The sequence below is a fragment of the Metopolophium dirhodum genome, chromosome 8 (assembly GCF_019925205.1).
Source record: "Metopolophium dirhodum isolate CAU chromosome 8, ASM1992520v1, whole genome shotgun sequence".
Taxonomy (NCBI): domain Eukaryota; kingdom Metazoa; phylum Arthropoda; class Insecta; order Hemiptera; family Aphididae; genus Metopolophium; species Metopolophium dirhodum.
This window is the reverse complement of record NC_083567.1, coordinates 29,384,180-29,410,550: the sequence shown is the minus strand read 5'-3', so window position 1 is coordinate 29,410,550 and position 26,371 is coordinate 29,384,180. Positions and strand designations below refer to the sequence as shown.

General features: G+C 29.5%; 1 protein-coding gene across 1 annotated transcript; it reads right to left on the bottom strand.

Annotated features, from left to right (window-relative positions):
- Positions 1–4,822: 4,822 nt before the first annotated feature.
- On the bottom strand, positions 4,823–25,386 carry LOC132950865 (sialin-like). Its single transcript, XM_061022460.1, has 9 exons — positions 24,736–25,386; positions 10,951–11,135; positions 10,640–10,870; positions 9,480–9,564; positions 8,770–8,990; positions 7,392–7,538; positions 6,391–6,679; positions 6,122–6,207; positions 4,823–6,053 (listed from the first exon to the last, which is right to left on the bottom strand). Exons 1-9 carry the CDS (start codon positions 24,740–24,742, stop codon positions 5,880–5,882), a joined length of 1,425 nt encoding a protein of 474 aa, XP_060878443.1. The 5' UTR covers positions 24,743–25,386; the 3' UTR covers positions 4,823–5,879.
- Positions 25,387–26,371: the final 985 nt, after the last annotated feature.

The following is a 26,371-nucleotide window of genomic DNA, read 5'->3' as shown; positions in this document are numbered from 1 at the left end:
TAGTTTATTTTAATTCATTTTTATATTTTTCAAAATATTTATTGTTATTAAATGATAAATGTAATTGAGTTATAATTAATTTTATTCAGATCCATCTATCCTACCTGATTTAAGATTGCTAAGATTTGTTTTTTGTATTTGATGATTTAGTACTAATTTTAAGTTGAAAAGAATATGAATCATATAAGTAATAAGCATATAACACTAACATTTCCCAGATGCAAAACATAACTTATTTTTAATATTGCTTGTATCATATTAATTTTAGATTTAGATCTGTTTAGAACAAAATTAAGTACTAAAGTTAATAGTTCAATATTATGACTTGAAATTATATTTAACAACAATGACATTTACTTCAAAGTAAAAAGTGTTTACATTTTTAATTTAATTTCAATGCTCTATGAAAAATACAGAATACCTGGTGTAATTGCCAATTGGTATGGTAGACTGTACTCGCTAGCAATAGTTCTACCTATATGTTAATTGAAAAGGATACTATAGGATTATAGCATTAATACTCAATTGGTTAATACATTTAATGATAGTTACTTGTGAAACACTAACCATTACGGTTTTAATTTGTATACTTATTTAATTTTTCTGGTTTTTATGTTTAAAAAAAAAATGAGCAACATTTAAATAAAAATAACTACACTTCTTACAGTTATAAATTATACTACATAGTAAATAATAATCAATTCTATAAAATATAAAAATATTGTCATCTAATAAGTAATAATAAAAAACTACCTTAATAGATAACTAGTTTTTACTCCACCAATTTTTATTTGAGTTTTCTTTAACTGAATGTGTTAAGCATTTGTATTGGGTTTCATATAAATCCAAAACTGTCATTATTTTTACTAGAGTAAAAAATAGAACAATATTTAGTATAAAATGAACACATATTTTTTAATCATACTTACTTTTTTCCACTTTTCTGCATTTTTATTCGCACCAATTATACTACATATTAAGTTCCAGAGCAACTTTATTCCAAATCAAATATTATGTCTTTTTATGTGTAACAATTGGACCAAATTTTCCTTTTTGAACTTATAGATAGTTAATGTAATATCATCACTAGCTTATAGATTAAAAATATATTACATGCTAATCAAAAATATTACCTATCATTTTAATATTTTAAAATAATAATTCTTTTACGAACAATGTATGCACAAACAAACGATCTATTTTCGGCGAACAATTAATGTGATACCGGTAGGTTTCGACTGTATGGTGTTATTAAGTTAAAAAAACCAAGGCTGGGCATTAACGAATTAAAAAGTTAAAATTAAGTTAAAAAGTTAATTTTATTTTAACTTTTTAACTTAACTAGTTACTTTTGGCTTTTCATTAACTTAACTGTTAACTTACTATATTTCCTTCTTAATTAACGTGAAATTAACGAGTTAATTTTTCATTTTAAGAAGTAAGTTAAGTTAATTTATTTTGTTTTTAATTTTATAATATTTCACTATTTCAGTCTATTTCGTTTTCATGTCAAAAATATATATCGTAAATTGTTTAAAGTTAAAAATGTATATCATTCGAATCTAACTTATATGGAAATACTGTATGAAGTATAAACACTATATCCTATAATTTAGTTTTGGGTTGGAAAAAAATTAAGTAGGCTAGCGTTGTATAGACAAATTAACTTTTTTTTAACTTAATAAAAAGTTAACAAAAAGTGTGTACTAACTTTTAACTGAACTGAGTTAACCTATAGTTAAATTAACTTCTAACTTTTTGTTATTGGTGCATATTAACTTAACTGAGTTAAAAAAAATCATCAACTTGCCCAGCTAGAAAAAAACGTTTATTAACGTTCATAAATCAATGTATAAACAATAACAATATAACAATTAAATACAAACTATAACTATTATATCAACTGAACTACTGAAGACGATTTAAAAATTCACCCGACAATATTAATAAAAACTCCATTTTAGTATAGATCAGTGGTTCTCAACGGGGGCAATATCGCCCCCCAGTGGGCGGTAAAGTGTCACCGAGGGGCAATGAACTCTATACTATAGATGATCAATAGGTTACCCAGATCTAATTTTTTGTATTTAAGCCCCGGTAGACGGTAGTCAAGATCTAAACTCTTTTATATAACTTTCGGAACGATTCTGTTTTAGCAACTTTTCGATTTTTCAAAATGTGTGTTTAGGGTGCTTTGTAAGAATGTAAAAAAAAATCCCGGACAAACTTTGTTTTGAAGTTATTGATGAAAAACATCAAAAACCGCTCGGGAAAAAAAAATCGAAAATATCCCTCGATTTGCTGTGTAAAACCACCTTGGGTAGGCCTCGGAATTAAACAAAGTTGTTAAAAAGAACATAATTGGCTAGCGTTGCCACGCGCTCGGACAAAAAAAATCGATTGTCGTTTTTCATCAATAACTTCAAAACGAAGTTTGTCCGGGCTTTTTTTTTCACATTCTTATAAAGCACCCTAAAATACACATTTTGGAAAAAAAAGCTAGGTAGATAGGTTTTTAAACCAGAATTATGCCTAACTTTCTTATAATTCCCGGTGTTGTAATTTAATATCCAAAAAAAAAACTTACCCTACACTGTGCCAAGTGACACCGGCGGGAAAATGCATTTTAAATATGTTTTTGTCACGCCTGCACCGAAAGTTTGGTTTTCGATAGCGGTTGAAGCGTTGGAAAGCGTCCTTTTTCCGTCCAGCGGGTGGTAAAGTGGGAATCCCAAAAAGTGTCGGGTGGTAAAGTGGAAATCCCCAAAAGTGCTGTGTGCACATTTCACGCGCGTATACCCCGCACAAACAAACATTGAAATCTATACCACGGTAGGTAGTCGGTCTTTAAAAAACATAAACTTTTGGTTACATCTTATAACCTCCATGCGTGCCGCTTAAAATAAATAAAACCAAATCGTTTCTTTTATGAGATATCGTATAGTTATTGTCTAGTTGTTGCATAGATCTCTGCATTACCATTGCCGTGATCGATGAATGCAGGGGCGTGACAAAAAATAGTATGTGTGGCTCGTGCGGGAAGGCAATTTCACTTCCCGTCCTTGCACACAATATACTATTATAAGATTGCGTTCTAGTTTGTATGGTCCAATTTGACATACGACGTACAGCTGACATAAAAAATCTGACCACAAATATTTCTATAAAAGAACAGACGATTTATCGATTGATCTTCTATACTGAGTATAAAGTCTATGTATTTATAATTTTATGATAATATCTATCATCTATGGCAATCGCCAATTGTCACCATTCGTCGCAGACCAGTGCCGTGCTAACTCTCATTGGTGCCCAAGGCAATAATATTTGGCGCCCCTAATAAACATACATATTTAAACATTTGCCGCCCTTAAAAATGTTACAAGTTTAGCCGTTTTAGGGCACTTGCAACATTTGCCACCCCCTTAGCACGGCTCTGCCGGAGACGATTAACAATTGTATATCTAATGATTTCAACCAACAAAAAAATAATAGTAATAGATCAATAGATGGACAAGTCGTTTAGCAGTATATTTCGTTACGTTCATGTTATTTTCATCAAATATCTCGATACTTTCAAGTTTGGAGCGATATGAAGACGGATACCTGTTCGGCAATGGTGTGCGCACGTCCGCATCCTAAATACGGCACACTTGGCTAGTTGGCTCAGCTAGATTTCACACGAAGAGTGTATGTTTACACGTAAGTTGGTTTTCATATTATTTCGGGGCTTAAATGTATGTATTTACACGGGCAGTCTGCTAACTGGGTGACGTGGAAGCATATTATATTTTTATTCCCAAAAGCGCAATGTATAAAATACCCTCGAGCCCGAACAATCCAAACGCCGTCTTCGTTTCACCGTGACTAGGCTATAATAATAATAATAATAACCTGAACCTATCTTGACTATTATAGTCTACACTATACGCCGTGTGACAACTTAGGTTTGCGCGATGTATTTAATACGATATATTATTAATACTTAAATTTTATATACACCTCATTTTCAGTACACAGATTTTTGTATTTACACAGATCGTTATAGCATAGTTTATACTGTATACCCTAGATCAGCGTTTTTCAGCGAATTGCTTTTTTATCAGTAAAGGATTTATATTTGTGAAGTCCTGTGTGTTTGTTTTTTAAAATATTTTTTGAATTAAATACAGTTTACACATTATTAGATTGGAGCGATGTATTTAATGATTTTACAATGATGTGTGAGTTGTTTTTTTCATTTTTGTGTCAGTCATCACGGTTTGGGGCAGTAAAAATGCTTAGATTTTCTTCAACAATATCTTTTCTGATAGGAAAGTGAATCTAGTTGGTGCATTCGGAAGGTCGAAATTTAAAACTCCCAATAGTTTTCAAAAGCGCCGGGAAAAACAAAATTTTCGACATAATGTTGATCAGATGCATGGTCAATATAATATTATACAAAAACTAGGTATGTAATAATTTTTGCACCGTATTATAATTAATGTTCGTTTGTATACACTGTTTGAATGTAATTTATTCAGAGAAAATTAATGATCTGATCATTATTATTTCATATAATTAACACAAGTAATCGCAGGGATGTCAATATCATGCTATTGAATGCGAATATACATTGCAATTTCTATCGTTATTCTCCGTTTCCAGCATTCCCCGATTTCTAGACATTTCCCGGATATCTATACTATTTCTGGATTTTCCGGATATTTATGATTGATAAATCATTGAATTCAAAATGAACACATCCATTGCAGTGACGCGACGCGGTAGAGCGACGCAGTAGAGCGGTAGCCACCTTTTTTCAAAAATTGAGGAATACAAATTTAATAAAATATTTTATTTATTATAATTTAAAAATATTGTAAATCACATTAAATTGTTATATACACCATATACCAATTATAATATATAAAAATTATAATTCATAAAAAATATTCCAATTTGCAGTTTATTGCATATTTTATACAATGCCATACAATATATATTATTGTACTTACAAGAAACACATATTTTATTTTGTACCTACGTGTCTTTTCTTCAACCAAAATATTATATAAACAAAGGTATTTACTATAGGTAGGTAGGTACTTTTTTGGTATCTGACCAAAGTTTGGTCTACATTTATATATTATAGATCTATAAATCTATTTCATAGTCATATGACTATAATCATATGATTAATACAGTGGTTAAATAAGTAGATACAGCCATTAAGTCAAGGGACATATTGAATATAAATTAAAAATTGGTATTTCTAAACACCTGATGCCAGTAATAATGACTATCGTTTGAGTTGTGTATTATAATATTATTGAAAAACTATAGGAGTATAACTAGGGAAAAATATTTTTTATTAAAATAAGCCACCACAATTTGAGCATTGATGACTATGTAATACTGTAATAAAATTATGTAGGTGCCTATAGTGTCCCAGATAATGTCCTTAAACAGATGAATAATAGAGAAGATAGTGTACCTACCTACGTAATTTTCTTCCGTTCATGATAATCATCAATAAAATATGTAAATGCGATTGTGATAACTAAATACCACTATTATAGATAACAATACAATAATATTATTTATGAACACATTATAGATATTATTATGTAATATCTACAGTCATGCTAAACATACAGGTACAAATGCACAAATACCTGAAATATTATTTTTGTTCTATAGATACGTCTATGTTTACTCTGTATAGTAATGTATATTCACCCCGATTTCAAATCCATAACAATATTTAGCATTCTATACGAATGCTGGTGTGTTACACAAAGTATAATAATATTGTAAAAAAAAAAATACATAACTGGTCATTTGGTTGATTGTTGATCACATATTATATTATATAGAGGTACGCGTTAAAAAAAAAATCATTTTTTGGCAGTAGAGTTGCCGTTGGTGGCAGCCGTTTCCGGATCAACTGCCGGAATAGGATTATTCCACGGCTGGAGTTCGCTAGAGCCGAAGAAATAGTACATCAGTCCCGGAATGGCTATTATCACGCCGCTTAAGGCGAAAAAGTGTTGCCACGATTCGAGTGTGTTCTGAAAAATAGTGTATAATTCATAATTTTCGTAAGTATGATAAAATTAAATAATAGATAGGTACTCACGTTGTCGTTCGTGAAATAAGACAGCACGAACGGCGAAATCATTCCCGGGATAACTCCGGTAATGCCGCTAAATCCTTGGAGCACGCCTATAGAACAGGATTAGAAAAATGTTTAGTGTGCAATTTTATGATTTTTTCAATAAATTATAAAACGTTCTTACACGGTTCGATTATGCGTACTTGGGCACAATATTACGAACTATACACGAACGAATTATTATAATATCGTCCTGACTATATAATATAGTCATATAGATGACGATCACTTACTGGCGAAATTCGGCGACAGGTCGACCATTATGGACAGCGGTCCGGACGTGGAAGCACCACTGGCCGTCATTGCCAGCAGTAGGAATCCGTTGACCAAAAACGGGTCGCAACCCGAATACACTAGGGCCACGATGAGAAGAGCTTGCACCACCGTACAAATGGTGGTGGATATCTTACGCACGCAAGTGCGGCTGTACTTTCCGGTGGCCATGAGCGTGTCGATGGCGAACGACAGGACCAGCGAGAACACGAAACGGGTGAAATGTGGTATTCCGGACCAGAGGCCGATCTATATGTGGAGAAAAACGATCGAAGGTATAGTATACGATTTGTTAAACATGAATAGGTACCCACATCTTTGAACCAAACACAATATACCTAATATTTGAACATAATTATAACGTTTTTAAAATGATTGAATTCACAATTGTATAGAGTTTTTCTAAATGCTAAAATTTAATGTCCTAAAAAAATTACGTTCGATACCTACATCTTGGCAATCTGGATTTTCTACAATAGGTGACAGCCAAATTAATTTCGGAATACACTAAATAATATCCACCTAAATTTACGAGTAAATCAAAGTGCAAGCGCCAAGCAGCATAAATCTCGTTAAATTATCAGACTTATGAAGAATAATAAAATAAATTATATAATATCAGTATCATATTATAATATATTATAACAAATTAATAATATGAATATTTTTTTCATTAACATTTGTTATTTGTTACTGTTTTACCATGATAATGTTAGATATTTGTTCACAAGTATACCTATTATATTTTTTTTGTATCTATCCTAATGGCATTATTGGTATTATTAATAGTCCTGCAGTAAGTACCTATACGCGACTAATTTGTACCCAGGTTCAGACCTCTGCAGAGGCGAAATACAAAGGTTAGAGAAACGCCAATAAGTGTGATAACGATATCAATTATGTGATTCTTATAATGTGAATAACGTTGGTGAATTATAATGCATTATTATTATATTTTTACCTTTTCCGGATTCCACCCGAACATTAGCACCAGATAGGTAGGAGTCTGCGTCATGAGCGTGTGCAAAGCCCACCCGGTACTCCATTGGATGGACAGTGCTATCCAAAACGGTACGCACGTCAACACGGCTTTCCACGGTATTGGTAACTGTAAAACAAAAGATGGAATGAAAAAGTCAGACTAACCGAAAAAATCGTGGTTAGGGTTCCATTATTATATATTTGGTAAATAATAATAATAATTATAACTTATGAAAATAATGAAAACAAAATATTTATTAGTCAATAATAGTCTCAATAGTATAGTCCCATTATATAGTATATAGATCTGTTTGATAATAATAAAATAATAATAAACTAAATTGATATACCTAGGTATCTGTTTCCAAGTTGACTCGAATATATTAATATAGATTCCGTATTCTTATGATTTAAATACCTATTGGTTGAAAGCTTGAATATTAAATTCTATATTTTAAATTTCTTTAGTGGATTGTAATTTTATGGGCTTATGTTGAATTGATTGGATAGAAACTATAAGCACTTATATGAAACGCACTTTATGTGACACAACTATAGGTGATCGAACACTGATATTATTTCTATAATAATTTTGGAATTGTATCTTAATTATCTTATATTTTACCCCAATGCTAAAATAGTAGAACTTTATTGCTCCGGAACTAATTCATTAATCGATAACATTGCCGATAAAGCTGGGCTCGGCTCACGGCTCGCGTCTGATATAATAATTGGTGTAATAATACGTAAACATAATAAATTACAAAATGTTGACAACGTGAATGTGGCAACATCGCATAATATATTCTATGCTCAATCGTGTTGCTAAAAAAGGTATAGGTTCTATGCTCAATCGTACTTTACCGGATAGTTGAAGTGTCAAAACCTAGATAACAAGTCTAGTTGACGTCTACAGTAAAATTCGATGAAATCTCTATCTGTACAACTTTTTTTTAAATTTATACTAATACTACAAATACTTATTTAAAAAAACAAAATACATTAGTATTTTTTTATTAATAAATTTAATGTCATTTTTCGAATTTTTTGTCATTTTTGTATTTTTTTTAAGCGCATTTTTCGAAATTTTTTTAAAGCATTAAAATCCCAGCTCTGCATATTATTATAGGTAATAGCTTTTCTTTTTAGGACTTGGATAATAAAACAAATCTATTAATTGTTCGATACTTTTATGTCACCACGTTTTAAGTTGTTTCTTCGATATTTAAGAAAAGCATGTATAGGTCGTCAAAATTGTTTTAAAAAATCAGAGATCACTATAATATTATTATAGTGAAAAATGACGATCCAAACGGTTGACGATATATTTATATTTAAAAAAAAATAACGGTTCGTACCTTTGTAGAGGACACTACATCGGTGAGGCTACTAGTGATGTGCACAAGCTCAACTTCGGAAATGTAAGGGTGTTGTGAGGGCGTATCGTACACGAACAACCACCATGCCAAAAACCACACCATTCCAATAGCCCCCGTGACGTAGAACACGTATGGCCAGCCCCATCTCTCAAGTATGAATCCGCAGAGCGGGAACGTAATAGCCACGCCGATCGAACTGCCTTTTAAATGCAATAAAAATAAAATAGTATCAATTATTGTAGGATACGATCGTTGGACGTATTGTAGGAAGTGATAGTGTTACAGTATTATTATATAATATGATAATAGTTAATTCAGTGGCGCCCAACCCTATTACTAGGTGTAGCGGCCGCTACACATTGAAAATAAGGGGTGGGTAGGTATAATAACATAAAATAATTAACTTGAAATATGTTCATTATTAATCACAGATTATATTGGTTGATACCTTAATATTTACTAATATTGTCAATTAAAATATGATAATATGTAAAAATAATACAATTTTGAGTTTGTAAGGGGGTGGGTGGGTGGGTGGGTAAAATTATTTCTTGCTACACCTGAAAAATATATCTTGGGCGCCACTGATAGGTATTACAGTAGTTATAAGTTAACATTTTAAAAACATTAATACCGGGTGTAAAATAATAAGTGACGGGAAAATTAAATATTTTTTTAATAATAATGACCTAAATATGCTGTAATGAATTTGCTCCTCTTGTTCGGTGGTACCCAATGTGCGGTTAGATGATGTACCGACGGCCACGCCATACCCTATAAACAATAGACGTACGATGGTTATTATTAGTATCAATAAATTACAATATAATAATAGGTGTGAACAATAATTATTATATCGATCATTATACTAATAGTATAATTATAGAATATAATAGATATATAAATTATAATCTTATGTTTTATAAGTGATATGAACCCTATACAGATACAACCGAAAACAACACAATAATATTCCGGAAAATATCATTAGTAAGTACATTAAACAATTTTTTTTTTTTTAATAATTACAATTTTTATACAGAAAAAAATAACAAAATATTATATTATATACACCCAGTACCCACACTAACAAATTATTATAAAATTGAATTTATTTTCACAAATATTTAGTATGTAGTTTAAAAATACTATAAATATTATCCTCGCGGTATAATTGTATTGTTTTTACATAACAACTCAAAAAGTAAAAGACCGGAACACAAAATATTTAATTGCCGATAATTGTCGGGTAGAAAATATATTTACACACTTCCATAATTTGATAAAGATCACTCGCACTCAAAGTTCATATAATTTCAGAGTAGATTAATTTATGTCTGCCGACTGCCTGGCAGTAACGCCCCAGTCGAAAGAGAGTTTTCTCGTATGAGTACCTAATAGGTATATGGATTAGTGAAAAATCCATCAGTTGGGAGTCTCAGTATTGAAAACCCACCCACCGAACTGCTCAAAATTTGATCTATTTTAATTGTCTAGATTTTAATGAATAAACATAAAATATTATTTCATTTATTTTGAATAATTTGTTTATATTATGATCTACTGCAACGTTCTACTATATTTTTACTGTTGTCAGTTTACACAAAAAAATATAATGAAATATGTATGTGTGTTTTCCTCATTAAAATGTACACGTTTTCCCCTCTGAAGGGAAAAATTATAGTCACGTGGACATGGGGCCCGCCCTTCAGAACACGGACCCCCGATGTCGGGCATCGTCCTGGAGCTGCAAGTCGTGCCTGCACTGTCCGAACCACAAAACGGACACCTGTATATACCTGGTATTTAAGTACCCACCAATTAATACGTAAATAAGAAAAGCACTTACCCCGACGAACCCTTGTAACACTCGGGCTATGATGAGTCCTTTTATGTCCCACCGGGCGAGGACCGGCATTAACATGGACATGACGAACATGAACAAATTGCTAAGGCCAAATATGCACTTAGCACCGAATTGTCGCGCGAGCAACCCTCCTGGTAACTGTAATGCCCAGTGCAACCAATAAAACGATCCAAGTACGCTGGCCCGTTCACTGTCTTTCCACTCGAAATCTGTCTGAAATAACAATGATGGCCGTTATATATAGGTACACACCAGCTGCGTCTCACGCGCGTGACAAACTGATTGCGAATTACTTTTTTGACAACGACATCTCTTCCAACGGTCAAATTTAAACTGTCCGTCGAATTGCCACACATCAGTATACTTCGACCTCCACTTTTCGCCGTGGTCATGTCCACTATGGCGATGTTGAGATTGATACGTATCATGTAATTACACGCGAACCCGGCGAACACCAGGAACCATAGTGAAACGGTAGCTGCAACGATATTATAATAATAAATCAACATTGCAGTTCATATTGTGATCATAATCATTGCGATGGTGTGCTCTTATACGTGATTCTCATATACATTGTTTATTATTCAATTTAAAAATATTTCATTTGGATATGTCATATGCGTGGTGCTATCTACATGGCTGCATAATAATATATAGTATAGTATTATAGTATAGTATATAAAATATGTAAAATATAATTATTGCGTGAAATTATCGACAATACCATAGGATATACGCCTATATTAATTATAAGAACACAAAACGATATTCAAAGTAATTTTTTTGATTAAATTCGATGTTGTCAATATATATTATATGGTAATATTATTATTTTGCATCAAGTTGTATAAAATCCTAATTTTCATAAAACGAAAAAAAAAAATTTAATCCTGCAACTTTATTCTGATCATTTACAATAGATATTTTAAAAGGCATTTTATAATAATTAGGGATTAGGACTACGGACAAAATATACAATTAAAACAACTAATAAAAATGACCTTTAAAATGTATTGACCTATATTAATTACAGTCACAAAATACATCAAACCGGAAATGTGTTGCTACAATTAACATGTTTTCCCAGATCAATACATAATATAATATTTGGAATATGTTTTTAAGTTTGAGCGAATTAATAATAATGGAGGGCTACTATATTCGTTTAAAATCATAAATATTCATATCGTCGAAACGATAATAATATTCCAATTTTAATTACTATGATAGTACTGAACACATTATTTTGTACTACTGTATATTAGAATTCGAAACCGAAATGAATAGGTACTCACTACTCAAATGTAAGTACTATTTGCAGCTACGATATATCTATATTTTATAATAAATGCATAACTTGACAAAATGTCCGAAAAGAAAAAATTCAATCTTGTAAATAATATATAAGGAGTAAAATGTTTACAGATGAACTTTTTTTTTATCAAGTCAAATTATCATATAAATATCTTTTAATATACACATATACATACGTAAATTTATTTTTAAGATTTTATTGAGCAATCAATGTATAAAGTACATACTCATGATGATTAAAATTACACGGTAAAGAAAAAAAATTGTTTGTGTCGTTAATTTACCTACATAGATAATGTATATAATCATTAATCAGTGTTTTATTGTTAAGTAACATTAAATAAAATATATTTATTACGTTGAAGAATGATGTAGGTATTATTATTGATCTATCAACCAAATCTATACTTATAGATGACGTGTACTTTTTAATTGTTTGTGGGTACTTGAATGTGGTTCTTAAATATGTTGAATATATATTTGCGTTCCTGAGTACTTACCGATATTAAATTAAAGAGTATCGACTATTCGACTGCAAACTAACTTTAAACTAATAAGAATGTAACCGATCGTCAAAGCTATGGATATATTGATATATACCACGGTGGATAGGAATAAGTGACCATCATAAACAATGAATTAGAGATATTAAGAGATGATGATAAAGATATAATACAACCACACATTTTTCCCAAGTATAACGTCACCCACAAAAAATAATTTTGTTAAAAACCTGAATAAAAAAATGTAACTTTCTTTAAAATCTTTTTTTACAAAACTATTAAAATTGTAGTCACTCCTGAAAATTTTTATTTTTGTGGGCTACATCCCTTAGCCATTCCACCATCAAATTACCGTTCCACCATAGTATATGAAATGGGAAATACTACTTATCGGCTGTCTCATGACATTTATATGATCTAAGTTATCAGGTTTTCAATTTGCAATTTTCATTTTCCCGATAGAAAAAGTTGAGAATTTGCTGTTATGATTATGACTATGATATGATGTCCCAGATGGATCTGAATTTATTATTCAGTTAATGGTTAATCAAAGGAAAAATACAAATAAATGCATAGACACGTATGGATATTCCCTCGTAAATTGTACTATGCTTATTAAGACTTGAATATAAAATAATCAAATTAATATGAAAATATATATGAAAATATATATCCTATATAACAATGATAGTTAGGTAAATAATATTAAAATGTATGATAATTTTTATCAATGTCTTATTATTATTTATTCATTTTAATGATGTTAACATACCAGTTTAATTAAAAATAATAGTGGGTAAGATTGGTCATTGTTACATGAAATTTTCACTGGTCGTTTATATTCGCATTTTCTATACACGATAAAAGTTTCAAAATATTTTAATTTGTTTTGAACTGTTTAAAAATATTTTCTGTTTTCAATTGTATAAAAGTTTTTTTTTCTATGAATGTCAATAAAACTTTATTTGTTAGGTAAAAAAGCTTGAAAATTTAATAGAAGGCTCCTACTATATTGTTACAATGACATTTAAAAAATATTAAAAATTCCTTTGTCACAGTTTTTATTTTTAAGCATTTAAAGTTTCTTCTTGACAAAATACGGAAAAATCACGAAACTTATCAAATTATTTTGAGTTGAGAATGCATAATAATTTTTCTTTTTAAATCCAAGATTTTAAAATGTAATAAAAGATTTCTCATATGTTTGTCTACCTTTATCATCAAAAATGTCTACAAGCAAATCAAATTAAATTTTTATGAGCGTTTTAAATTCATATTTTTACAATATTGGATATTCACTTGATTTCTCATGTAGCGGTTTTGTTATTAAATTTAATGCGAGGCTCCTGTTATATTGTTACAATAGCAGTTGAAAAATATTAAAAATATATAGGCACAATTTTTTTTTATAAGCATTATAAGTTCAAAATATTGACTAAATTTATCAAATTTAAAATTTAATAATTATTTTGTGGATAAAAATTTATAAAATGTTCATTTTTTATAGGTAGCTAAGGATTGAAAATTTAAAACAAGGTTCCACGTAAATAGGTAAATATATAAATTACTTTATTCACAATAATATCATCAAATGTATTAGTAATACCATAGGCTGACTGACCGTCTTCGCTCAGAATTGTTTTTCTTATACAATGATATTATATCATTGAATTCAAATTTAACACCATCCATTACAGTGACGCACTTGTAACCTACTGTACAGCAGAGCGACACCCACTTGCCCACCTTTTTAATAATATAAATTAGACTATTTGGAATTGGTATTATCATTTAAAAATAAATGTATTTACATCACTAAATATATCTTAATACTTGTGATACCTAAGACATAATATTATGTAGGCTCTACTTATTATAGTAATAATTATAATATGTACATATACAGGGTGATTCACACGGCACGCTCACCTATACTTCATTTTTTTTCATTTACTAACAAGCACATTAAGATTCTGATGTTCAACATTTTAAAATATACTTTGAACGAGTAGTATTTCAGTTATTAAAATGTTTATATTATTAAGGATACCAGCAGTCTTTAAAAATACATTTATAATCAATATATAAAATATATGTGATATCGAATATAGTATTTATTATACTTCAACTATTTTATTAATTATAATTTACTGACATTTTCAAATTACAGTATCTCTCCGTAAACATTTTCATAAAATTATTCGTTAAGTAATTTACAATAGATAAAGTGGTTTTATTTGAAAAAAAGAAGTTTGTATCTCCATAAGACACTCATTAAATGTACAAAAAATCTCAAGAATTTGAAAGTATGGTCTTTAAATATACTTAAAAATTCCAAAAATCAGATTTTGAATAACTGCATTATTAAAGGAGAAATATTAGATGAGCATGCTTTAATGAATCACCCTTCAAATACTTCCGAGTTTAAGACAAAAGTTTGTTGAAAGTTAAGAAACATTTTAAACAATTTGTGTATTTCATCGTTTCGTGTACAAATAATAACTTCATACCGACTGTTACTTAACTACGGTAGTGTAGATATTAAAATATAATATATATAATTAATAATTTGATATTTTGATATAAAGTATTTAAAAAGAATCAATTAGTTTGTTTGTATTTTTTTAACTAATATGTTTTGAATTTTGATACAGTATAGTTATTAACATACAAATTTGATTTTTATAATATTGTTTTAATATAAACAACTATATTTTTATTAAAATTTATTAAAATTGTTATTACATTTACGTCCAGTTTTCCTATCAAATTTAGAACATTCAAATAATACATTTTAAAACTATTTTATTTCATAATTTTTTTTTTTTAATTGATCTTGAGCCCGGCAGCTGAGGCCATTAGCTATTTTTAGTTTTACTGTAGGTTATTAAGTCGGTAGGGGGAGGAACACGTGTGTGATATTTCATAATTTATGTGTTAATTGTTATAGAAAAATACTTACTATAAAATCAATAAAACATGAATATTTAAAAAAAAAAAAAAAAATAATCAATATGTAGGTGGATATCTAAAAAATTATTGTAAATTCAAATAATCTATTTCATGCTATGGCCATTAGCTGTATTGGTTTTGTATGTTTTAATGTCGGTAGGGGGGGGGGGGACACGTGTGTGAAATAATCTATTATATGTTTTATATATTTAATATTATTTATCAAGAAATTATAGTATTGACTATTGACAATTTACGTTTTTGTGGGTGAATTAAAAAAATACATAATTATATAATCATAAATGCCTGGTTTGCCAAATATAAATATTTCATAATAATCTTTAAAATATGTGGACTAAGTTATCAGTTATCAGTCTTCACTATTATAAATTGTCATAACCATTGTACGAAAAATAGTTACTTAAAATAAAATAAAAACAATAAATTACGAAATATTTTTCAAAGAATCGACTGTACAACACATTCAAGATTAAATATTAATACTAATATACATAAGCCAAGGGTCATAAATCGTATTTTATTTTTCTTGCCACATATGTACCAATAACAGGATTTAAAAACTAAATTTTTACCTAACTTAATGTAGTCCTATAAAAGTATATAGATAGGTACTGATTTAAATGCTATGAAATGATTAGATATTGTTTTAAAGACTCATATTCAGACTTAATTTATTTATTAGTATAATACCTCACTCAACACTCAATAGTAATAGTGCGTAATAGGTATTTTATAGCCATATATAAATTATTAAAATAAACATAGACAACGTAAAAATGCATTATACTTAAGTACTTATTTGTTTGTTTTACTATTCATGTCCTTGTAAGAAATATATAGACGCCTAATTTCGTTATAAAATAGTCGAGTATACCAAATCTATAATTTTTAATTTTATAATGAGTTAAAAATTATTCATTATTTTTATACCTATTGTTTTATCTTCTTATAACTCGGTAAATGGTATCCAACCTATATATCGTAGATGTCTTCCTTATTTACATAATATGTCATATAATTAACTAGGTAATATTACCATAAACCCAAGGTTTTACGTATAGAACGATTTTGTTTATATCATCAAATTCGTTAAGTCCTTTAATTTGGTTCAATAACAATGAAAAAATATAAAAGCCAATTATTTACAATACCAATGAAACACATATTTTAATATTATGAGACCTGTAATAAAAATGTATACATTCTATCGGTGTTTTATATTCTCAGTGGACCGATGAATGCATTATTGGTTTGACAAAGATATGATATTATTAGTGCCGCCTGAAGAGACTTTTGATATCAGCGAAAATGCGTCAATCTTCAACTTTGAGGGTTGTGTCTCGTGACTGAATAGCGAATTGAATCAAATTGTATCTTTGGGAGGTCAGAAGTAAAGATTCCCAGTATTTTCAATATAATGGGGGGGGGGGGTGGGGGGGGGGAAATACAGAAAAATGAAAATATTTACGAAAAACATTTTCCGACAAATTGAATTTTGTTTTTTCATTGTAATTCAAAAACATTGTAATCGTAGATACATTTAATTTTATCAAAAAAATTATATTAGTATCTTAAGATGATCTAAACTTCAAAATATGTTGGCACATTTTGTGCCATTTATACCTAACTATTTTAATTTGTCATGAATTATTATTTTACTTAGTTCAAGGATCCTAATACCTATAAGGATCCAATAAAATCCAAATACTACTCACTCACTCATTCATCGCTATATCTCAAAATCTACAAAACGTACGAACCTGAAATTTGGAATTGTGGTTACTCTAATGCTCTAGATGTGCAATAAGAAAGGATTTTCAAAAATACGCATTTTAAAGAGGCGGTCCAACAAAGCTCTTGGGATTCACGGTAGAAACTGAAACTTTTTTTGTGTATAAATGGTTGCCATTGGTTACTCAGGAATATCAAGTACAAGCATGAATAACATTATCACGCTTATGGTCTTGTAAAAGAAACTATACCGTAAAACAAAATGTATTTAGCTTATAATATAAGTAGGTATAGTATGTTATACTCAAAAACTACTCAATTGAATTTAACAAAAATCTCATAGATTGTTTTAGAGAGTAAGTAGTTTAAACTACGTTAAAAAATATACCAAATGCTAAATCCAATCCTCGACTTGCGGTTGCCCATCTAGGTCGAATTATTTCATGAATCTAGGTACACTGACGCCGATTTGTCCGTGAACTGAGGTTCACTGCCGTACACTAAAAGTGAGAAACACTAAAACCGAGATACACCTATTTAGTGTATATTATACTCTATAGGTTTTTCCACAAAAAAACTGCACACGGACGAGGCGGGATATTCAGCTAGTATTAATAATAATTATTTTAAGCTATAGTATTGACTAATAAATTATTATCATATAAAGGTATAATTATATAATATATGCGTTCTTCTTCGTACTACTAATTGAAAAATAAATTGTTAATAGTACTTAATATAAATGAATTATTAATTTACTATCCTTAGGATTAAATACTACCACATTATACCTACTGAAAATATCGTTTTTCGTATCTATGTAAATTTATCATATAATTCAAATTTAAATCACGGTAACCAACTCAAATTCACTGACGAGGTACACTCAAAATGACGAAACCTATACTATACAACAGAACGAATCATACGATTTTTACGTACTACGCTGATATTTAATTGAATTAAATTGATTAATATGAGATTTATTTTGATTATTATACGTCATAAAATAACAGGAACGCAAATTATCAGTCCTCTAACCTAATGTGCGCAATTCATGATTATATACTTTTGAAAATGTACGATACGTTTCTCTGATAATATGTAATTAAAATATAAATATAAGAAAGGTAGGTACTCAATCAAATAATAAATATTTAAGGCACTATATTTTTATACAGTACATAATGAGTAGGTACTGAGTATATTAGGTATACCTATATCATAATTATGTTATAGGCAGATAGGGGAGTACAATTTCACGGAGTATACTCCTCATTACCTTTATTCTTAATCCTTATCTATTGGTAACCTATATTATGTTGCAAATGCCAAATACCTATAAATACCTAATAAGTTTGTAATTTATATCGGATTAAAATGTCAGATCATAGCAGTAGCGACTAGTGATTATAATATACAAGACCAATATTACAAGATTTTTTTACAATTTAATCCTAAACAATTATCATGTAACCAAACAACTCTTGCTTATACTTATATATACTCTTCTATAAAGAGTTGTATACTCCGTTTACTTGTCAACAAATAATAATCATTATTAAATGTAGGTACATTGTACATACATTTCAATATTCTAATCAGTGCGTTGTTGTTGTGTCACTCGGTTATTGCGATCGTAGTTCTAGTAAAAAATGTCACTACTATAATATTATGTCAACTACTGTTAGACTACGTGATTAATCCCTCACTCGCAAATCAATAGATAAGATATCGTTTTATAACTGTTATACAACTAATGACTTATTTTATTAATTATTTTGTGACGAAAAAAAGGAATACATAAAATATTATTATATGCTCATAAAATAAGGATACATCCTGTTATAGATAAGTTTTAAATTTTAATTGCATTACTTTTATTCTAAAAGTGATTATAATAGGATTAGATAACATTTTAAATTGATTGTATTGCGAAAATTGTATCAAAATATATACAGCAATAGCCAATTCTAATTAAAATCAAATTTGTAAATTAAACGATTTTAATACCAACTAATACCAATTAATCAACCATCATACAATTATGTTTATGATGTAAAAGCCAAAGTGTACTTAAATTAAAATTGTACGTGCGCATTATGAATACAATCTAGTACCTATATAATTGTATCATAATCAGAACCTGTTTTATAAGAGACAAGTGTATTAAAGTTTATAAATTAAGAAGTATTTAAGTACTTATCCGTATTCCGTACTATATAAGACATAAGTAATTGTATGTAGTAACAAGTCAATAAGTAAGTATCTCCAAACCTCATCCCCAAATCTAATAAACTGTATAATAAGTCCCACCTTGCCAATAAAATGGTTGTAAATTGAATGTATATGTATTTTTATAAATATATACAACATATAGACAACTATACAAACATGCAGCTATGATTCACAAAAAAGGTAAGATAATTATTGAAGTATATTGTGCAAAAATGAATTCACCTTGATGCGAGGAATATATTTTTCAATAAAAACCAACATATTTTCAAACCAATAGTCTTATCTAAAGCTTGCACATTGTAGTTAAATATTAAATTTAGTTATATCTACTAAAATTATGGATTATCTATATATTTGATATAACTAATGAATAGCTATTGAGATACAATGCCACGTGTTCAGGTCATGTCATAACAATGCGTAATCGTGATTTTAAATCAACTTTGAAAAAATGTAGAAAATGTAATAGAACAGTTCAATTTTTCAATTTTGAATTACGCGCGGCAATACGATACATTTATTAACATTATTAAATTTATCGGCACTTCTTTTTGTGGTGCACAAAAATAAGAACTGTTTACCAAATGCAAATGCAAAATGTTAAATTGTACATACACAAAAAAATACTTACAGTTAAACTGTATTATTAAATTGCACTCTAAAGTATGTACCTTTACCCAAAATATTATTACTGTTGCAATTGTGGCCGTCATTCACAATAATTTCAGTTGCAATTGACATTTTTGTTATTATTGTCTAACTATTGTTTTTGATAAACTAAAAATACTTAAACTGTTGAAATGAATGCATCCTCTTTATGAATATTCACTGGCTTATTCATTGTGTATTATATTCTATGTGTATTATTCTAAGGTAAGTACGCAAAAGAATACTATAGTCAGATTGTAAAGACTAAATTAACATAACATTAATGATACATACCTACTAGATGTATCACCATAATATCATCATATATTTTATAATTTCCAATTAAGATTAAAAATGGAAACAATTTATGAGGACAGAGGAACCTTGTTTTACATTTTCAAGATTTTGAGAAGGAAAAAAAATTTATAAACATACATTGAAAGAAAACTAAAAAAGTTGAAAATTTAAAACGTCTATAAAAGTTTAGAAAGAGTCAAAATATATTTTGAAAATGTTATCCATCTTAGAATATGCTAATAAAATTTTTCGTAAAAATGTTAGGTCTTTATAATTAATATTATAAATTTTTTAAATAAAAAAAAATCTATTTTGTTGTAAATCAGTTTTGCATAAATACCTTTACCTAAGACCCAACTGGCAGCTAGATCTAATTTTGTACCAAAAACAACCCTCAACGTTTAAGAATGAAGCATTTTTCTGTTCTAATAGATGACGTCAAACAGAAAAAAAACACACATAAATTAAACTAATAAATTCATCATTCATAATCTGAAATATTATTTTCTAAACCTATTTTTTCAAGCTATAAATATAAATGAACAAACAGCAATATATGCTATATGTGAATGAATAAAATATTTTATCCTAAATTATGTATCATATTCTCACATTATTTCCGTTATAAACATAATACGGTAATTAAAAAAAAATCAAAATGCGTAAAACATCGTTATTTTCAAAAATCATAAAAAAAAACATTTTTTTTTTAAATTCCTAACGATGCTCTTGCCCATAGTACTTTTTTTAAAATACTACGTAGGTATACCTATTACCTATATACAGTTTTTAGCAATATTTCATATCTCGCGGTACCAATTATGCCATAAGCTATTACAATATTACGCATAAGTGCATAACATTCATTAATGTTAACAACCCCTTTCCCTACGTAATAAAACTTGGATACGCCCGTGTGAATGGCCCTGATATAAACAGATATAAATCTTATCTACGTAAACAGAGGTACTACTAGATTGCAAAAAATACCACCTTGCTTTTAATTTGATTATTTCTATTTGTGTTTATAATTTTAGAGCCTATAGTACTTGATTAATAAATAATAGACAATAATGGTCATTAAAACGAAAGATTTTGCTATTAATTATAATATAGGTATACTTAAATGGAATACTGTTAATGCAATTCATTAAAAATTTAATAGAATTTGAAAAAGTGTTGAATTAATAACACGTTATAAAATAAAAATGTTTACTGATATTTTAATCTGACATACAAAACATTTAATTTATAGTAAAAAAAATATTAAACAAAACAATTTTAAAAACTAATTATGTATCCATATCTAATGTACCTGTCTAACAAAGCTGAAAATATAATTATATAATAAAACTGATAACAGTGTTGTCACTTTAATGAGATAAAATAAATTGCTTTGAACTATTATGATCATTAATTTTGCTATGGTTATTCGTCAGCATAATCAAAAAAAATTTCGTAGAGCCAATTTTAGAGGTGTATGATTATTTATTAAAATAAATAATAATAAAGTCTTTGAAGAACAAAATCTTAACAAGCTGTACAAAATATAAAGGTTTAAAATTTAAGTTGAATCAAACGTATATTTTGTTTCGATTTTATAAAAACAGAACAGAGGTAGAAGGCATTTATTTAAATAAATATTGTTATAATTTGTATTTCTCTACAAAGAAAATGTTAATTTTTTACAGGCTACGAGTATCTTTCAATTATAATATTCAATATTAAATAGGTAGGTATTTATAAAGTACTTAGTCACGCGTGTATAATTAATCAGTTAAATTTAAGTTGAGTTATTTAGTTAATTACAAATATTTCATTTATTTTATCAATATAAATCAAATTTAGAGATCTATTGACCTTTATTTAGAATAGGTATTTTATTTTTATTTATTTATACCAGCATTGTATTACATTGATTAGTGATTACTATGATCATTAAAACGAAAAGCAAAAAATCCAATATTTTAAGTAATATTTATTACAATGCTATATGTAATATTCATGCCATGTAAGGTATTGTGATTATTGAGCATTGATACCGTTGTTAAGTACGTTAACAGAAAATTGGTAAAATTCATTGTCACATTAAAAAATAATAGAAAAAGAAAAATATACAACAAAACATAGGAAAACAATCAAGAAAAAAACGATGCATAGAGCAGTGACAATATGCTTACCCATATATATATATATACATTATCATGGTAAATTGTCAGTTTAAAGTACGGTTTCGGGGCACATGCTTTTGGCGCGACAGATGTGGATTTTATGGCGACCGGCCAAGTGTTGGACACGTTATACGTATTGTACGTAGATATACTTATCATCGTGAAAAGCACATTGCTGTAACTCGGGCACTCTTTGATATATATTTATAATAATGTGTTAATACAATTATATAAATTGTATTATGACAGAGAGTATAAAAACCAAATCCGTATATGATATATAGCCATATATAGGTACGCATCATCGAGTTATGTGGTATGTGGTATAATATACCCACTCCCGTGACTGGTACAGTTTAAACATTTTACGAAATATATAAATTTTGAAATATTTCAATTTTTACAAATCTTTTTCTTTCTCAATCTTTTTTCATGATTACCTATAGGGTCTAACGATTTTATGAATTTCAATTTTCATTAAAATATTACCATATTTATAATATATACCATTTCAACCGTTTATACAATCGACAATGTAATAGACAAAAGTGTATTAATTCAAATATGATTAACATTGTATGATATACCTAAATAAACAATATATTTTTACTTTTCAGTTATAGCTCTATAACTTTGTAAATTAAATTAAACTAAAAATAACTATATCATTAAGAATATATAATACATCATAATATATTATTATTCATTACTCATTAGTAAGAAAATGTAATAGAAATATGATACACGTTTAAATATTCGATATTAATTAGTTTTATTGATATATTTTATTTCTTGCCTATTGGCTTATTTCCTTATAATTTATTAAATATAACTTTTGTGTCTAGACAGTATTGTATACTTAGTACCTATACTACAGTATATTAAAATTAAATTATTATTGTTAATAACCAACTAATTAGTCTATAATTAGACATAATACTTATATGCTCTATGCTATTACAATTAATTTTAACTGTTATTCTATATTTTTTAATTAGTAATTGGTTCATTTACTAGTCAAATAAAGAAAATATAAACAAATACGAGATACCTACTATTTACTTTTAACCTGTGTAACCAAAAAATCAATAAATTCAATATTTCACAATTTTTAGAAATATTTCGAAAATACCCCATGAATTATGATCCATATACTAATAATAATGTTTACACATGAGGGTATACGAAAATAGGACTGTATGCATTAACTCTTCATTTGTACGACTATACATTATACATAGGCACCTATATATACTATGTTTTATCGTAAAATAATATGTACCTTTACTACCTACCTATTGTGATTTATTGAAAAATCAAAAAAAATCTACCCAGTGTAGTCCACGATATTGAAATGGTGACGTGGTGCAAAGTTATTTTTCATTGAAGCGGTTAAGGCCCGCTTTGTATTAAATCAGGGACCAGGAAACTCAAATATTAAATTACATAATAGTCAAATATGCATCTCAAAAGACAACAAATGTACCTCCTATCCTCATCATTATTAATATTCTAAACGTCAAATTGTGTAGGCCATTTTGCGTATAATATATGGGAATACGATATGTATGATAATATTATTAGGGAAGTATAGGTCGTAGGTAACCCGTTTAGAAATCAAAAACCATTTAGACAGACTGATTTTTTTTCACAGTTTTCTGTTGGTGATGTTTTGGTTTTCTATACTAATATATCATGACCACAGCGGGGGATAAAAATAATAATAGACGATATTTTATTGGAGGCAGTTTTGACTTGGGCCCGAAGAAGACGTTTTATCTACCTGTACAAGTCGTGCGGCGCGTGCAAAACACACCACGCGTAATAAGACCGTCTTTTACCTATATATATATATATATATATATATATAACTATATAAACTGCAGTATATATATATAGTACACGTGTACCTATATATCAGTGGCGTAGTCCGGATTTTTCTTCGGGGAGGGGGGGAGGCTGATCGACTTTTACACATTAAATACGTACTAGCACAGATAGATATAGCTGTAAAGTGTTAATACTTATAGTAAATTTTTAAATATTTTAAAAACAATTTAAGACTTTTTGAGCGACTATACCATAGACCATTAAAATAATTTTTTTATTTCCTTAAAATTTCGGAAGGGGGGCTGCAGCCATGCCACTGCTGTATACTATATATACTGCAGTACATAATATTATTATTATATACCGTACGTACCTCTCATCGTGAACGACGACGGTCGCCAGTTATAAAGTGAGTATATACGATATTATCATATGAACACGGAGACGACGGATGACGAGCGGTGAGCAGCGGCAGCGGCAGCAGCACTGCGCGGCGGCCCTGCAACAACAGCAGCTGCACGCACCGAATCCGCGGACGAGCTGGACCCGACGGTGACCTGGAGAAGATCGCGCGCGCGCCACAGGTGGTCGACGGTGGCGGCGGTGGCGGTTGCGTCGATCAGCGGATCCGCCGGTCCATGAGGGGCACAGCACTATACTATAATAATATTTAATAACAGTGTGATATCGACAACGCGCGATAACGTTATAATATTGTTGTATCGGACTCGATTTTCAAGCGAATATTGTATTAGTGACTACCTCCTACTATAATAATATGTCGTTTGATACGCGTTTGTTGTGCGCGCAATAATTACAATTTTAACGGTTTAACCATCGACATGAGACGTGATGAGCGCGCGCGCGAACACCGATCGCGTTCAGTTCCGAGACCGAAGAGACCGGACGAAGCGCATCGCACTCGGACCCACTGGGCGGGCGGAATGACTATAGGTACGAAGGAATAAATAAAAAAAACGCGCGCGCACACGCGACTTACACTGCTGGCGTACTTATATATTATGATACCACCGAAACGCGTACGAACGCCGACGACGACGACGACGACGACGACGACGACGACGGTGGTGGTGGTAGCAACAATATTAATAATAACAACATTAGTTTTGTTTAAAATTTGCAGTGCTGTTGATCATCACACACGCCGACGACGACCGCGCGCGGCTTTCAGGATAATAATATTAAAAAATGTATCGATACAATTTCAACCCGCGGCGAGTGGTGCGTTTCCAACAATAAGTATTTATTTTTTTTTGACAATTTAACACCGATTGACATCGACGACTATTATAGTGAGTTAGTATAGTGAGTATAGTTAGTATAGTGACGAAGACGAGCTTCAGCCGCGCCGATGAATACAAATTGACCATCGCGCCGCGTTCGTCCCATTGACGCATATCACATAATAATAATAATAATAATATACCAGAGTTGTTGAAAATTAAGTCCCAAACATCTGCAGTGTGCCATTATATTTTTATAGTTGTCAAGACACCAGAAAACAAACGTTTAAAATTATTTTTTGTTTTCAGTAAGCGAATAAAAAAATATATTATGAGTCTTTAAGTACCTAGCCGCATATAGAAAGACCTGCAGGATAATAAAGATACAAAATTTTCCGAAATTAAAGGGAAACAATAAGTTATTAACGCGCGCGCGGGGACGAATATGGTTGAACCATCTGTGCACATGTGTCTCACCGCTTGCTGGTCCTCGTACATACGTGCTCACCAGCTTATATACGCGTATTATGCTTGTTCCTCCAGACACATCCTGCCCAAAACTTTGAAATGTAAATTATATTGTTTGAACACTCGTATAAGTATAAATTATAATGGAAATTAGTAACTCTACGTTCGCAATAATCGCATAAATAAGTTACATATATTGTATACCTATACGCTGTACCTACGTATATAGCTGCAGGCTAGGTGAGCTATCTTAATTTGTATAAAAAAATATATCGGCGGAGACAAACGTGTGTACTG

What these genes read in the sequence shown, in the direction of transcription:
- LOC132950865 (XM_061022460.1), bottom strand. An exon ending in ATTCATTACAGCATATTTAG is followed by an intron (nt 8,991 to 9,479) that starts GTCATTATTATT and finishes TGCATTTAAAAG; the next exon opens with GCAGTTCGATCGGCGTGGCT. An exon ending in ATGTAGTGTCCTCTACAAAG is followed by an intron (nt 7,539 to 8,769) that starts GTACGAACCGTT and finishes TTTGTTTTACAG; the next exon opens with TTACCAATACCGTGGAAAGC.